The 15,950-nt window shown below is 50.6% G+C and overlaps 1 protein-coding gene across 3 annotated transcripts in view; it reads left to right on the top strand.

Moving 5' to 3' along the window:
- Positions 1 to 273: 273 nt before the first annotated feature.
- LARGE1 (LARGE xylosyl- and glucuronyltransferase 1) overlaps positions 274 to 15,950 on the top strand; it is a 540,210-nt gene continuing 524,533 nt past the window's right edge. The window contains exon 1 of one of the 3 annotated variants that reach the window (XM_023631102.2): positions 274 to 743. In XM_023631102.2, the coding sequence (XP_023486870.2) occupies positions 550 to 743 (194 nt within the window). In that variant the 5' untranslated portion in view covers positions 274 to 549. Of the gene's footprint in view, positions 744 to 2,819; positions 3,292 to 15,950 lie in introns of those variants that run through there. The other 2 variants (XM_070254456.1, XM_005606571.4) reach the window with 2 other exon arrangements.

The following is a 15,950-nucleotide window of genomic DNA, read 5'->3' as shown; positions in this document are numbered from 1 at the left end:
CCACTACGGTCATATTTTTCTTTCTAAAATCCAATCTAGAGAATGCACTACACTTGGGTAATTATAAAGGAGACGTTTCTTATCCACATGCTTATCTTTTAATTTCTGATGTTATTCCATTATTTCTCCTTTGCTTGTAAATTTCAGGTCTTCCTTCCCTTCCTCAGTCACGTTACCCTTATTAATATGCTAATATATTGTAATAATGCACTTTAAACCACTGATGAAGGGAAGCAAAGACATGAATAAAAAGAAAGCCCAAATTCTTGTCTTAACTTTACCCTGTTCTGGGGAGGAGGCTGGGGTAGGAGAGGAGGAAGAGAGTAGGAAGGGAGCAGGAAGGAAGGACAGTCCGCCCGCAAAAAATAAAAATGATCCCCTTGTTTTCAGCGCGTTGTAGAACAGAGCTAAACGTCAGAGGAAGAGCGGAGCAGCATTCGAGCTAAAAGGCTTGGCATTCAACTTTGACACTTTAATGGTCTCTAGGATATTAGATGATATTTTATCATATAATTTTCTTCTCTGACCCGGTAATGGCATCAAAACCAGATGCGATCTCCCATCCCTGTAAACGTGCAGAGCGAGACTCGTGCCCGCAGAGACAGACAGCAGGACCCCAGGCTCGCGGTTAACTTATCCCGAAGCTCCAAGGCAAACGTTTTTACTTTTTCGCCGGGGACGCTGCTGTGCAACCGCTACCTTCTTTTCGCATTCTCCTCGGCTCGGTCTGCCACTGAGATTAGGTAAACAGCGCTCCAGAGCCGGGGAAGAGCCGGGGATGGTGGAAGGGGCGCGCGTGGAGCGGGGGGTGGGGGGGTTGTCGTTGCTTAAAGAGCTGGAGGGAAGGGAGTGGATGGGGGAAGGGTCCCGGCTAAGGCCGGGTCGATCTAAGGCCGAGAGTGGGGTTACCTAGGCTGGAGCCAGGTCCGGAGAGGAGCGAGGGGCCGAACCGCCTAATCCCGTGGGCCCCCGGCCTGACCTTTGGGGAGTGCGGTCAGCGCGGCAGCCAGAGTGCGGCGTCCTTTCCTTAGGCACCCCCCTCCTCCCCTCCCCACCCTTGCACTTTATCTCTGTTTTCCCATCCTTCCCTTGCCCCTTCCAAGAGCTAGGGTGGTCTTCCCACTGCTGCATCTGAGTCCCAGGGCTCAGAGGGGCGTGCGGAGGCGACGCAGAGAGCCGGTGGCCCTCCCGGCTGGGGAGAGGTGGGCACCCGGGGGGAAGGGGACCCCAGAAGCCCTGGGACCGAGCTGAGGAAAAACCCGGGAGCTGGATCGCGCGCCGTAGCTCCGGTCTCCCCGTGAGAGTTGTCCATCCCTCTGCGTCCTTTCTCTCCTGTCTCTCTGCTTTCTCCTCTGGGTCTTCTCTCCAGGCTTCCTCCTTCCATCCACTCTCACGCCCCCGCCCGCTTTGCCCAACCAATTGCACCCACTCCTTCCGCAGCTAGAGAGGACTCTCGGCGCCCTACTCTCGCCTTTAGGACTAGAAGGCTGGAAGTCCATTCAATGGGATGTTGCGCGCGGGGTTCTTGTGCCAGGAAGGAAAGAGCAAGAATGAAATTGGAACGGGAAGGGGGCGTGTGTGGGTGCACGGTGTATGTGTTGGGGGGGGCAAAGAAATGCAGTTTCCCCGAAAGAATAGGGAGCCTTGGACCGAATTCTTAGATACAGACCCCAAAATGCTGCTTTCAAAGCCCTTCAACGTGGCTCCTCGCAGCCTCAGGCCGCCCCATACCCTGCCCACCTTTGAGAGGAGCGGCGACCCCAGTGGAAGGTGGAGGCGGGGAAACTTCCTACTTCCACGACGGCTGCTTCGTACAAGTGGGAGTAGACAGGCAGCACGGGCCTGCGAGCCTGCAAGCGTCTCTAGGGCGGCAGCTGCGGACTCGTCCCGCTTCCCCTCCCCCTCTCTCCGCGAGGCTCGCCAAGCCCGAGGCGGCCGGGAGCGGCCCGGGTGGGGGGAGCAGGGCGGGGAGCTCCCAGCTTGCACCCTTTCATCCCGACCCGGGCCGCGATCCCGGCTCCGGGTGTTGCTTCCGCCTGCGTGCGAGCGAGCCGAAGAAGTACAAGGGAGGAGCCTCGCTGGGGGGCGGAGCCCGGGTGGGGGCGGCCTCTCGGTCCGCGCGGCTGCGGCGCCTGCCATTGGCCGGCCGCGCCGTCACGGGGTGGGGGCGGGCGCGAGGCGGGCGCTGGCCCCGCCCCCGCTCGAAGCCCGGCCCGGCTCGCGGTCCCCCCCAGCTGCACAGACATGACACAGACACACAGTCACTGCAGCTGCTGAACGAGCCCGGCAATCTGGGCACGCGGCGGCGGGGCCAGCCCGGATCCCGGACCCCAGCGTCCGCCCGCTCGCCCCCACGCCGGCCGCCACGCCGTGGCCCCCGCCTGGCCGCGCGCGGGAGGCGGGGATCGCGCGCCGGCTCCGGCCACTGGCGCCTGGCTGCCGGCGGCGGCTGCAGCGGCCGCCCAGCTCTGAGCGCCGGGCGCTCGGGGAAGCCGGCGCGCCTTGGAGGCGGCGGCGGCCGAGGCCGGCGAGCGCTCCCGGCGGCAGCGGGGCCGCCCGCTTCGGCTCCCCGCACCCACCGCGCTGCGCCCCGCCTCCGCTCCGGTGACCTTCCCGGGGCGCCTCCCCCGGCCCCGCGCCCCCGGCCCCGCGCCCCAGGCCGGGGCGAGGCCCTCTCCAGCGCCTCCTTCCCGCGGAGCCGCGGGCGGGCGGTGCAGGCCCGGAGGGAGGGGGCGCCGCGGCCGGCTGCGGCCCCCCCGCCGCCGCGCTCCGCGCCCGGCCCGGCCAGACTGATTGCCCCGCCGCCGCGCGGGAGCCCCGGCGCCCGAAGCTGGGGGCGCGGCCGCGCTCTCCTCGCCGGGCCGGGTGCGGGCAGGCCCTGCCCTGAAGGGGCGAAGCGGCGGGGAGCGCGGGAGGTGGAGCCGGCCCCGGCGGCCGCCCCGCGTCTCTCCCCAGCGCCTCCTCCGCGCACCCAACCCGAGGCGGACCCAGGCCCCTGCCCATGCGGGGCGCCCCGGGCTCGGAAGAGTCCTTGGGGCACGGAGCCGCTCCAGGCAGCGGCTCCGGAGGGAGAGGAAGAAGGGACAGTGCTCATCTTGGGCGGCCCGCACCCTCCCCGCAGCATTTGGAGCCGAGGGCCGCCCCGAAGTCTGCGCTTGGCACCGCCGCTTGGACTAGGGCAGCGCCTGCTGGGACCCGGACCCGGACCCCCTGCGCTTCGTAGGCGGCGGCGCCGCCGCGCCACCCAGCTCTCCCGCGGTCTCCCTCTGCCTGGCGGCGGTCACTGCCCAGGTAAGAGCCCCGGGGCTGAGAGAGAGCAGCCGCGGGGGCGCCCTGGTGAGCGGCACTGGACAAGTTCTCCGAACCTGTAGCTGGTACCCCCTGTACTCGGGATGCTTGCGGAGAGGGAGGGAGTAAGGGCACACTCTCTGCTGCCTGGGCCAGGAGCCCTGGAGAGGCTGGAGGTGGAAGTCTCTGAGCCTCTGGTGTCCCCAGACCCGTCCCAGGGCCTGTCCTGCGCCTAGGCACACAGGTGCTAACAGGGAGCGAGCAAGGAGGAGTTTCCCATTAACAACAGGAGGGGCTGTGCCCGCACCCCTCCTCCCGCAGCTTGTTATCTGTGAGCACCTGTGCTTTGGGGGACCTGCTATGTTTGCCACTGCCCGTCTTGGGATCCCCACCTGCCTTTCCTGGTGTGATGCTGTGAAGAACTTTTCTTTGCTTGTGGCAGAGAGGCGAGGCTGATTGGAGGGTGAGCATCCACAGCTTGCGAGTCCCTCTTCAGGACCGAGTGCTTGGGTGGCAGCGATATCAGCAGGGAGGAAACCCAACCAGAGTGTCAGTCTTTTTAGACAAAGCTGCTTGTGATGAGTGATCAGTGTGTAGCGAGCCAGACATTCTTGTGAATGTCACTGTTTCTGAAGGGTGGAGTGACAGACTCCAAAGTCTGTGCATCCTTAAGTTATTTTGTTCATTGTCTTATTACTGTCTTTTAAATTTTCCTGTTAAGCAACCTCGGTCCTACCAGCCCGTCCTTGCCTGTTTGAAATTTATTAAACGTATGAGCTTTCCCTGGGACAGTCTGATTTTAAGTGGGTCACTTCAGAGGGAACAGATCGTCTCTCCTGCGTTGCATTCATCCCCCGGGTGACCCTGTTTAATGGGGATGGATTTTTTCGTCCCTGAGTTGATGTACCTCGGTTGAGCAGGTTTCTGTTGAATTCCGAATCCGTGAATTTTGTCACTCAGTCCATTAAAATGATCTCCTGAGGGAGCAAAATAGCAGCTTACATTTTCTGTGAATGTCACAGGAAGTTTTACAGGGTCTTATGTAAGTGACCTGAGAGAAAGCTCAGGCTCCTGCTTCCTTCATGGGGGCTGGAGGAGGAGAGGCAGGTGGGGCCATCACCTCCACTAAATGCAGACCCGGTCCATGTCTGACACAGATGGAAACCCAACGTGCCTATTCACTCTGTGGAGGCAGTCACCTCAGGTTAATTTTTCTCCTCACCTCTCCTGTCTTCCCACCTGAGGAGTCAGCTTTGATAGACTTAAGGGGAGATTCTAAATTAGGAAAGGAACAAGTGGTGGTTTCTCTTCTCATCTCTCACAAACGGGTGACATGAATGAATTACTCACGGGCATGTGTCCTCGCTGGGGATTAAAAAAAAACAAAAACTGGCTTTAAGGTTTCACACATCTCTTAGTGTGCTTTATTTTTCAAGAGTATTTTATTTGGTGAAAATTGCTTGAGGAGAACACACATTTATCGAGCCTGGCCGTGTTAATTCCATACCAGGAAGAAAACTGACTGGAACAGAAAGGCGAAAGTTATCAGGGTTTAGATCCTAGTGGGTTTTCTAGAGTGTCAAGGAAAGAAAACATATCCCACTTGTCGGATAGAGAGGTTTTTAAAGAAAAGATCGGATCACTCTGGAATGGGCGGAAGTTGCTAACAAGGGTGGGCCCTCATCCTTCACTTAATGAAGTGTGCTGGGTCGTGGGTTAACTTTTTGGTGTGAGATGATACAGATTCCTTTGCCTCTGACACCATAACTAGTAGGGCCTTGGAGATGAAATGAACGGTCTTTTCATCTCATCGTAGGTCCTGGGAGTGCTTCCATCTCTTGGGAAGGATGCGAAGGTTTCCTTTGGTTCTGGGTTCCTGAGCTGTGCTTTAAAGTTGGTGAGGGATGCAGGAGTGTCTCCATCCTTCAGCCACCTACAGTGGTAGGACACTAGGGGGGACTAGTTTTCTATTCCACCACCGATGAAGAAAACACAAGGACCCATGTTACAAAAGGCTGTGGTTTATCTTTCGTGTTCGTGAACCTCACTTTTTGGTACCCAAGGCGTGCTCGCCCTATTGAGTGGATTCTGAATGCTTAAGCAGTGGGCCTGCTCACATCTAAACTGTCATTTGGACAACTCAGAATAGGTTAACTGCAAAGTATTATGTGAGACTCTGGAAAGACTTAGTTATAATCTCTAAGTATATGAGCGCTATATATTTCTGGCAGACAGAACCTCCTGCAAACTCCATCCTTTGGGCGTCAGACCATGCTAACTGTGAGTTCCCTAAGAGCTCGTAATCAAAACTCTTGTTTTTGGCTTTTGGATGGCACATCCCCTGCAGTCTTCATAAAATCATGCTATCTCCATGCTAGATGCAGTCAAGAATCAACTCCCTTAAATTTTCTCACTCTGATCCCCTTAAAAGTACGTACCTTGTATTTATACAGATGTAACCTAACACTTGACAGTGTAGTTGCCCTTTGATCTCAGATTCTCTTTCCTTTTTGTAACAGTGTTAAATCATTCCTATCTAGTTTTCTTCCAGCAGCACTGGAAGATAATTCTGTTGCCCTGAAGAACAAAGCCCCATGCTCAGGCCTCCCTTACCCACACGGCCGAGTCTTGTCAAGGCTGACTCCAGAGGTGGGCAGACAGGAAAGGTGGAAGCAGAGTCCAAGAAGAGACGGCCCAGTTCAAAGACTGGCACAGCAATGGGCAGATATTGCCAAGATGTAGGTCTTCCTGGATTCTAAAACGCCCAGGTCAGCATCTACAATAAGACTCTGTCTTTGGAACCTGTGAACCTGCACAAGTTATTACATTTCCCTGAGCTCTGGGGTTGGGCAGACCACCTTTGTGACCCTTTTCCCAGATGTATAGTGCATATTCAGGTAGTTTGAGGGGAGCAGTTGTTGTGGTCTAGGGAAAATGGTCAGCATTAAGCTTTATTTCTACTATTAACGCTTTATAAATTGTTTCTCATAGGCGCAGTATAGCCAAGGGGTAAGAGATTGGAACAGGACAATACTATTAAATTTGCTATTGAGCATCAGCTAGTGAAAACCAGTCCTGGAGAAGATATATACTGTGGTCCTAAGGCATGAATGATGTTGGTGGATTTCAGGGAAGCCAGACGGCAGAGGTAGAGTTGGGGCAAGAAGTACTGGCCTTCCTTGGGGTCTGTGACTCAGGTGAAGGTGTCTTTGGAGCCAGAGTTTCTCAGAGGGTAGGGAGCACACGGGATCAGCGGTGTAAGACCCAGGGCAGTGAGAGCTCAGGCAGCCTGCCCTTGACCCCCTTGGCGATACAGCCATCTCAAAGGGTCTGCTAGTGTGGATGAGGCTTTGCTGCTCCTCTTGGATCTTTGACGTCGAGGAGTATTCAGACCCCGTTGACATTTGGAGAGCCGTGGGCAGCAGCCAGTAAAGTTAAGACTCAACTAAAGGTATTTTAGGAGACTTTTCTCCTTTTAATTCAACAAATAATAATGGGACATCTCTTATGTGGCAGGTGCGATGCTCTGCGTGGAGGCCACGGAGCTCCCACATTCAGTTTACAGTCTTTCAGGGAAGGCAGACCTCCAGCCATTACGATGCCCTAAGTCCTATCATACTGGTTTGTTAAAGGGATGATCTTGAGATTGCCAGGTTTGTAGAAGGGAAGGGAATCCCAGACAGAAAGAATAGAACGGAAACCTTAAAGTCTGTAGTGTGTATGGAGAACGGTCAGTAGTTTGTTTGCCTGGAAGATGGGATGTCCTGGAAGAGGAAGGCTCAGAGGTAGAAGGGAGATACTTTGCTAGGATTCCATGCTGAGGACTGAACCCTTGCATCAGGCTCTGTGTACTCAGGTAGCAAGAATGGTTCCTGGATAAGATCGAGGAGTGCTGGTTGATTATCCCACCTTGTTATGAAAACTGAAAAAGAAATTCTTTATCCTTGTACGTATAACATTTCGCCTGTTCTTTAAAAAGCTATTAGCAAGGCAAATAAAAGGAAGTGTCCCTTTTTAAGTTTACCCTCTTGTGTACATGAATTACCTCTGGAGATTTCATTATGTGATTATGCAGCAGGGGGAGAAATGACAATGTTCCTGACAAATGATAGAGTATGGGGGGGTCTCCTTCTCTGTGAGAACAGATTCCGTTTTCTCAGATGTGCTTCTGGGTGGAGTTACGGTCGTGTTTAACACTTGAACAGGGTTCTTGTATTTGAATATTCAGATCATTTCAGTTCTGGCCTAAACTTTCCTTGCCTTTGGCACAGGAAAAGTTTTATAATATTGAGGATGGGTGTGTGCGCATGCATGTGTTCCATGTATGTCTGTTTTGTGAGATGAGGAAACTGCATAGTGTGGAAGAAAAGCAACAGTGTAGCTGCCAGAGGAGATTAGAGAGAATGGAAAATTACTGTTGCGGCAGAATCTCCAGGGCCAAGTATATTTAGGTTTTCAGAAACAGGAGCCAGGACAGTGGAGGTGAAAGAAGCCCGTGTGTGTGTGTGTGTGTGTGTGTGTGTGTATGTGTATGTGTGTGTTTGTCTCTATCATCCTTTCGTGTGTTGAGTGGGAGGCAGGGTGGTTTAAGTAAAATTAGGAGATCTGGTTCTGGTGTTGTATCATCCGATGCTAACTTGCTGTGTGACATTAGAATACTTCTTGACCTCTCTGGGCTGTAGGCCTGTCTCTCTATATAAATGAGTTCTTTGTCTCGTAGCCGGGAATTTAGAGGCCCAGAGGGAAAGGGCTTGCTTAAGCTGGTTAGTGGCAAAGCTCAGCCTGCTTAGAGTTTTCTGGCATTTTAGCTCTGCATGGGAAGGGGCCTGACCGGTTCAAAGGTGTACTCTCCCTTGAAATATAAAACATGTAAGTATGTAATGCTGAAGAGGAAAATCACAGAGTCTGTGCTGCGTTGGCCGTAGATTCTGTGTAATACAGACTGCATTAGAACCTCTCTGATACATAACGTTCACGTATCAGCAGCTTGACTTGCCTGCTAACTTGACGTATTGTGGAAACCTGTTGGTTCTGGCCTGTTACCCTATTCTGTGGCTACTACTTAGAATTCAGTGCTTTGTGATAAAAAGCAATGCTGAAAATTTTGTTTCCAAGTTAAGTCAATAAAAGCTGAGCTGATCCTTCAGAATTTTGCAGTGCCTGGACTTGAACTTGGAAAGGGGAACCCTTCCCTTGGGCCTCTCTACCTTGTAGGGGAGCTGGGGGTGAGTATGGAGTGGGGGCTGTTTGGAAGAAAAGTAGACGCAGAAAAGCAGTTGTGTAGAAGGACAAGTCGGGAAGAATGCACCCTGACTCAATTTTGTGCCTCCAAGTTTGTGAGTTGCCAGAAAGAAGGCTCGTCAGCCCTCTGGCCCTGGTCTCTTGGGTAGAGAGGGCCGTGCTATTGGAAAGAGGAGAGTTGAAGTAAGTGCGCTGTAAATACAAGGTTTGTTACGTTATTATTTCAATATTGAAGTGAAGTATAGGAATGCCCTATTTTAAGAGAACTTGGCATGTAAAGTGTGATCTTAAAAGCAAATAATTTAAGATAAATAATTGGAATATAAAAGGATTTTTGTTTTCTACATGGAATTCACAGCAAGCCTCTTTTTAATAGCTAGTTCCTTTATTGTATTTCAAATGATCTGATTAGAACAATCATAACGGATGCTTTTGGGAGCCTCACCTGTTACCTAAAACCAAGGATTTTTCAAATAGAAACTTGTCAAATGTTTTAACAAGTAACCCCCAAGTTCACCTGCCAAGGAAGCTCATAATGGACTGTGTTACGGAAAGGAGTCAGTAGTTACATCAACTCTGTAACCGTTAGCCTACCACGCAGTGTTACTTCCCTCACTCACTTGGGGCAGACTGCTCGTTTAACTCTTGTTCCTCCTGGAGAGAGCCATCCCAGCTCCCACTACATGAGTTCCTTACCCACCTTCACATCCTACCTCTAAGAATGTATCCAGAACAGAAGTGCTTTCAAAAGTAAATGAGGGAAGAGCTTCCAGGATTCTGAGTTTTCATAATCGCAGAGACATGGAATTAATTTTGTTCTGCCTAAGTCTACAGTAGAGACGATAGGCATGAGGCATTTAAAAAAATCGGAACCGTGCTTGCCTACTGGCTCTTCCTTCACTGCAGCTGAAATATCTAGGGCTTTTTGTGGTGGTGGTTTTTTTTTTTTTTGTTCCTTTATCTCTTCTGAAAGTTTCCAAAAAAGAATTTGTTCTAGGAATGAAATAAAATGGAAGGCATTTAAGGCTCCAGAGGTAATTTTGGGCAACCTGGAGTTGTAGATAATCGCAGGCTGGGCTGGAATGGAAAGTGCAGTCTCACCCATAATTTTAGCCTCTCTTGCCACGTTACGGGGTTGCGCTTTGGAGGGACAGCAAACACAGATGGAGAGGGAGCCCTGACTGACAGGAGAGGTTCGCTCTTCATGCAGTCCTTGTTTGAAGTACCAAAGGCAATTGGGAAGAAAGGGCCTGCTGATCTTTTCAGCTTTCCTTGGTGGCATTAGAATTTGGGAGGATTTACAGCAAAACATGAGCATGCGGGGATTTCTTTCTTCCTCTTTTATTAATTTAAATTCACCAGGGGATCACAGACTCTTCAGTTTATTCTGTGGCTAGGGATTGCCTTGGATACATTAAATACACACTGTTATTACTGAGGAAAGTTAACATTTCTGTGGCTAACTAGAGCCATCCCCTCCCGCTTTTGTTTCCAGAATAGTGGTGTAGATCCTTAATATGCCAACTATTTGTGTCCCAGCCCCCTTCACTGATGTCAGCTCTCATCTGGGAATCGCATTTGGTGGTTGCTTCAGGAGCCAAGGGAGGCACAGGCAGAGTGATTAGCGGAGTGGGACTTTGGGTCCTTTTCCTTCCTCCAGGCATGGTGCTCAGTGCTTAGTACGTCTGCACTAAGTAAGTAGTTGTGTCCACATGGAATGATTTGTCTCATGAATGAAGAAATGGTTGTGTCTTCAGTACCGGGGAGGGGGTAATGGGGGAGGAAGGGGTGAGTGACTATCAGGTGTCTTACAGACTTGCACTCCTTGAAGCCTCTCCAGGAAGCTGTTCTTTTAAAAATGTGAAGGACATTTCAGATCAGCAAAATGAATTCTCTTAGGGTTCGTTGTTGTGGTTCGAACATTGATGGCTCTGTAAAAAGGCAAGGAAAGTACGATACCGGAATGTGTCCTGTGTTTTCTTTCCTCTGAATTTGTGGGGATTTTGACTTATCTGGCATGAGAAGAAGGGGCATGCGCTAAAGCTTGTTCAAATGTACATTTCAGGTTGCCTTGAAAGTGCCTTGAAAAGCATTTGGAATGTATCAAAGCTGAGGCTGGATTGTTGATGATAATATTTCCAGGGCTGGTGGTGATGATTATGACAGCACTTAGATGTAGGTGGGCGGTGTGGCTGCTGTGTCAGGAGGATGAATGGACTTGAGAAGAGGAAGGGAGAGACTCGAAGAACTCTCCCTTGCCATCCTGGTGTCTTCTCCCCTTTCTCTGTTTATGCGAATCCTTCCAACTTGGGCTTTTCAATATCGCTGGTACTCATTGATGCCTTCTCTACGTAAGGCAGAGCTGCTATGTTGACACTGCCAAGGCTGGAAGAGACCTTTGAGCCCCACTGGACCAACACCTTCATTTCACAGCTGTGGAAACTCAGGCCAGGGAGGTAAAGGGAATTATCCAGAGGGGAGGCAGGACCAGAACCCAGGCTCCCTGACCACCCGGTGCAGCCCATGGCTCTGCCTTCTCATGCCCCATAACTTCTAGGTGACTGTCCTCTCCCCTTCCCTTCCTTCTGACACACTCTACTTCAGTCAGTTCTATATCCAGAGCACATACTTCAAGTGCCAGGCACTCTTCCATTTGATCATTTTGTGTCATTTTGTCCTTGCAGCAACCCTGTGAGGTGGATGGCCTTACTCTCCCCCTTTCCACGTGTGGAAGCTGAGGCTTCCCCAGGCCACACAGCTGTGAAGCATGGAGCTAGGACTCAACTTGGAGCTGTTCAGACTCTTCAAACACTGTCCTAGTGCTGACCTTGCCCCTGGCTTCCCCACCTGTCTACACTCGCTGTGTGTCCTCTGACTCCTCTGCAGGTCTTCTCTAGGCCTCGCCCATTGGCTGTTGCCTAAAAACGCCCCTTGTTTTCCCATTTGGGCTTGTTAGTGCTGCTCCCTTTGCTGGATTAAACTCCTCATCCTCTCTCCTATTTTGTCTGGTTGAAATCTCTCCTTCCTGCCTATAGGCTCTGTGCGCTCTCTCTGATGGCATTACCTTCACTCGTTCAGCCAACATTCACTAGGCATCTTTGTGCTACTATGTGCTTTTCCCGGCTTGACATCAGGAACACAGAGGTGAGAGCACCTGCCATCCATCTAGTAGCTTTCTTTTGGTTAGGAAGACAAGCTAATAAAGACACCAACAAAGGGCAGTGGGCACATTGTGTTGGGTACCATTATGCTTGAGGGAGACAAAGGTGAGAATATTGGATTTGCGTCTTGGTGAATAGGAGAAGGAAGGATAGGGTGAGAGGAGGAATTACCCCAAAACCCCCAAAGGCTGTGCTTGTCATCTTCTGCTTGGCATTCTCAATATCTATATGTAACTTTCCTCAATCCTTCACTTATGTGTCAGCTCCTTAGTTGCTGTGACTAGGTTACGTCCATCCTTGTATCTATGGGAGCATCCTGCTACCCCCTAGCACTTAGGAATCCTTCAGAAAACATTTATTAAATTAAATTGAAAGCCTCCTATTCTTGCCCTCAAGGAACATAGTCGGAGAGATTGGAAAAAATGTGTGATAAGTTAAGCAACAATGGAAGATTCAGAGGGACAGTTCAGAGCAGTAGAAATGATGTGGCAGTGCAATTAATGCTTGTGGATTGTTGAATCCGAAAGTTGATGGGAAATCAGAGGTGTGAGTTTCCTTTAGCTGCTTAAACTTAATGGAGATAGGATTTGAGTTGGGTCCTTGGACACAGGATAATTAAAATCTGAATGGAAAAGTTAAAGGGAGCTAGAGGGGCCAGGGTAAGTTGACAAGTGCAGAAATATGTATTTTTGAGTTACAGAATAAGCCGGCTCGACTTTCTGTTCACAAGGAGTCAGAGATGAAGTTGACAAGCTAACTTGGGGCTGTGGGCTTTTGGAAGGCAGGATGACTTTTACTTAGGATGGTGTATTAAATGCTCTATTTTAGGAAGATGAATGTGGTAACAGCATTGGGGTCAGAGTGGAGTGGGGAGAGATGGAAGCTCGGAGGTCATCGAACAGGCTTTGGCACTAGTTCACATAGGAAGTTTTAAAGGCTACTGGGCTAGAGCTGTTAGGATAGTAGGATAGAAGCTGAGGGAAGCTTCTGAATTTTTCTCTGACCCCTCTCATTGGTTTTGGAGTCTGAGATGGTTTTCATAGCCCATTGGAAAGTGGCCTCATTGAAATGAAGTCTGCTTGTGACACTAGCACCAATTCTTAAAATAGCGCTTTCTCCTTGGTAGACTGAGCATGGGGATGGACCTTGGATGAAAATACACTCTCCAGAGCCTTTCTTATTGGGGGTTTGTCCAGATGAGCCCAGGGTTGTGGAATAACCTTTTTGCTAGCCTTGGATGACACCCAATAAGGAGTGTAATAGAGAAAATTCTTCTTTTCCTCCTGAGTGGTTCCTAAAGCAGCTGCAGAGAGCTGAGAGCAGGACGATTGGAGCCCTGACATCTGGGCTCCCAATTCACCTTAAAAGTGAAGCCTGTGCTGTGCTGCCCATGACTGGTGGTGTTTCTCAGCCCGAGGAGGGGCTCGCTGAGAGATTACAGTACACACTTTTCAGAATTGTGGAGTAAGCTGTTCTGGATAACAAAAATTTTCCAATAGGATAGTCCAATTTGATAGAGAGTCTTTATTTTTAATCTTTAAGAATAAGGGCTTTTCTGGAATGTTCTGGATATTGACCCTCACTGGCTCACTATCAGCCAAAGGGAAACATCCAGCTTTCTTATCAGGACACACAAAGCTAGTTAGGAACTTGTGCCAGCCTTTCTCTGAAGTCTCATCTTCTCTCACTTCTCATTTCGTGTGTCACCAATCCCTAACTCATTATTTTTCTTCCTTACTGGTTATTTTCCCCCAAACTTGCCAAGCTGAGCATATTCCTCTCCTTCTGCGTGATAAGCTCTTTCCCTCTTTATCTGCCTGGGACACTTCTGTTTCTCCTTCAGTACCCAGCTCAGGCAGTCCTTCCTCCAAGCTTTTCCTGATACTGGGTGCTGAATTGCATCTGTACCTTGTACTGGCTTCTGCTGCTGCCCTTTCTACACCATATTGCCAGTTCTTCAAGCTGACTGTGTTGCCAGAGAGTGGGAGCCTTTCAGTAAAGACTGCATGTTATGGCTCCGGAGAGTCCTCAGTGTTTTCCTGTATGCCTGGAATATGCTGTCTACCCGATATGTGGTGGTGATGGTGGTGATTTTGGATTTCATTGAATTTGCTGTCCAGACATAATGTAACCTTTTCTTGCTGAACTTTGATTATTACACTGTGCTACAGGGGCATACAGTGGGGGTGGGAGGGTATGAATTAGCGTCCCAAGGTATTCCTGAATCTAAAGAATGCATGCCCCCTAGCCAATGATAAGAATGGCAATGAGCCTTTCCTGGGACTCAGTGATGCCTTCAAGGAATGTGGTGGTAGAGGTGGAGGTGATGGTGGTGGTGGAGATGGAAGTAGTGGAGGTGGTAGTGATGGTGATGGAAGTGGTGGAGGTGGTCTTGGTGGAGATGGTAGTGGTGGAGGTGGTGGTGGTGGAGGTGATGGTGGTGGAGAGGGAAGTGGTGGAGAGGGAAGTGGTGGAGGTGGTGGTTGTGGAGTTGGAAGTAGTGGAGGTGGTGGTGATGGTGATGGAAGTGGTGGAGGTGGTGCTGGTGGAGATGAAAGTGGTGGAGGTGGTGGTAGTGGAGGTGGTGCTGGTGGAGAGGGAAGTGGTGGAGGTGGTCTTGGTGGAGATGGAAGTGGTGGAGGTGGTGGTGATGGAGATGGAAGTGGTGGAGGTGGTGGTGATGGAGATGGAAGTGGTGGAGGTGGTGCTGGTGGAGAGGGAAGTGGTGGAGGTGGTCTTGGTGGAGATGGAAGTGGTGGAGGTGGTGGTGGTGGAGATGGAAGTGGTGGAGGTGGTGCTGGTGGAGAGGGAAGTGGTGGAGGTGGTGGAAGAGGGGTCCTTGCCATCTTCCAGACTGAGGAATGTCTTCACACAAGCCCTCGAGGCTGAATATTGAAGTGTCTGTCTGTATCTGTGTGTGTGTGTGTTGGGGGGAGGAGGGTGGCTTGAAGACCCTTTGTATCTTTGATCACTCCCCCTTCTCTCTGTCTGTATAATGGACTACTGTGTTGTCACCACCCCTACCGCCACCCCTCTTCTATTTGCTGTCTTAACCCTCTGCTTCTCTCTGCTTTTTCCATTTTCTCAGGCCTTCAGCCTCTTCTTTCTTCTCTTCTTAGGCTTTTTAAACCCAGATGGAGAAGATCAGTCCTTGGGACTCGTCGTCAGATAATCCAAAGCACACCTTTCCTTGAGGTCATGGCAGGCCTTCCCCTCAAGTGTTGGATTCTTTCTGGTTACGCTGTTGGTACCTACATACTGGGGGAGCCTTTGACCATGGTTTCTAGGCTTCATACCGTTCCACATTCTTTAGAGACCAGTTGCAGAGTGGCAGTTAAAATTGAGAAATTGTCGGACAGTGATGGAGAGTGGCTAGGGAGGACTGGATGAATTTGTGCAGAAGCTCAGCCCCACGGCCCAAAGACTCTTCTCCGCATAACTGTGCATTTATATTAGAATATTTGTTATTGCCTCTAATATTTGTGGAGTCCATTTGGGTTTTTATTACACTGCCCTTGTAAGCCAGGCGTTGGTGCTGCATAAACAGGATTGCTTAGTGAGTCACAGAGGACTGATGGGTGAACCCTGGGCTTCTCAGAGGGTTGACATGATCCAGGCACTGGCAACACTTTGTGAACTTGCACTTGGCATGGGCGTTGGCTCCGTGGTTCAGGAAGCCCTGCTGCTTTTCCAGCGGTGGTCTGACTCTTTCTTTGGATCTTGCGCTGACAATTGCCTTGTTCTTCTCCTTGGATTTGTCCGTGACCAGTTGAAACAGCCCTTTTGAGCTCATTAAATCTGTGAATGTGTGTGTAATGCTTAGGACAGGCTTGGTACACAGAAGGCAGTCAATAAGTATTAGTGGTTGTCATTGTTTAGAGCTTCTCTACTTTTTCTCACCCTTCTCCCCTGTTACTTGCTCTTTACCCCTTGTGGTAGTCGTGCTTGGTTAAGTAAGAAAATAAACGGTTCCCGGGGATGAGGAGGGGGCCACAGACTTCCTCTTTTTAGGCCTGTCCAGAGGTCTCAGAAAGTGTGCAGAGGCTCTGAAGATAAAGGCAAACGCTTGCCCACTCATCACCTGAGGCCGTTTTTCAGGAGCTTTCTGTCTGCCTTACCCCTTTCTCTCATTGGGAATTTGGGCTCTGACAGGTAAGGGAGATGAGAGCCCGTGAATGGTACAGGAAAGGACTCTTTCTGAGCAAGTTGTGGTTAACAGTATTTAAAATAACAGTGACAGTAATAATGGTGGTAACAATT

Source organism: Equus caballus, chromosome 28, assembly GCF_041296265.1.
Source record: "Equus caballus isolate H_3958 breed thoroughbred chromosome 28, TB-T2T, whole genome shotgun sequence".
Classification (NCBI taxonomy): domain Eukaryota; kingdom Metazoa; phylum Chordata; class Mammalia; order Perissodactyla; family Equidae; genus Equus; species Equus caballus.
This window is presented reverse-complemented; position numbering and strand designations above follow the sequence as displayed.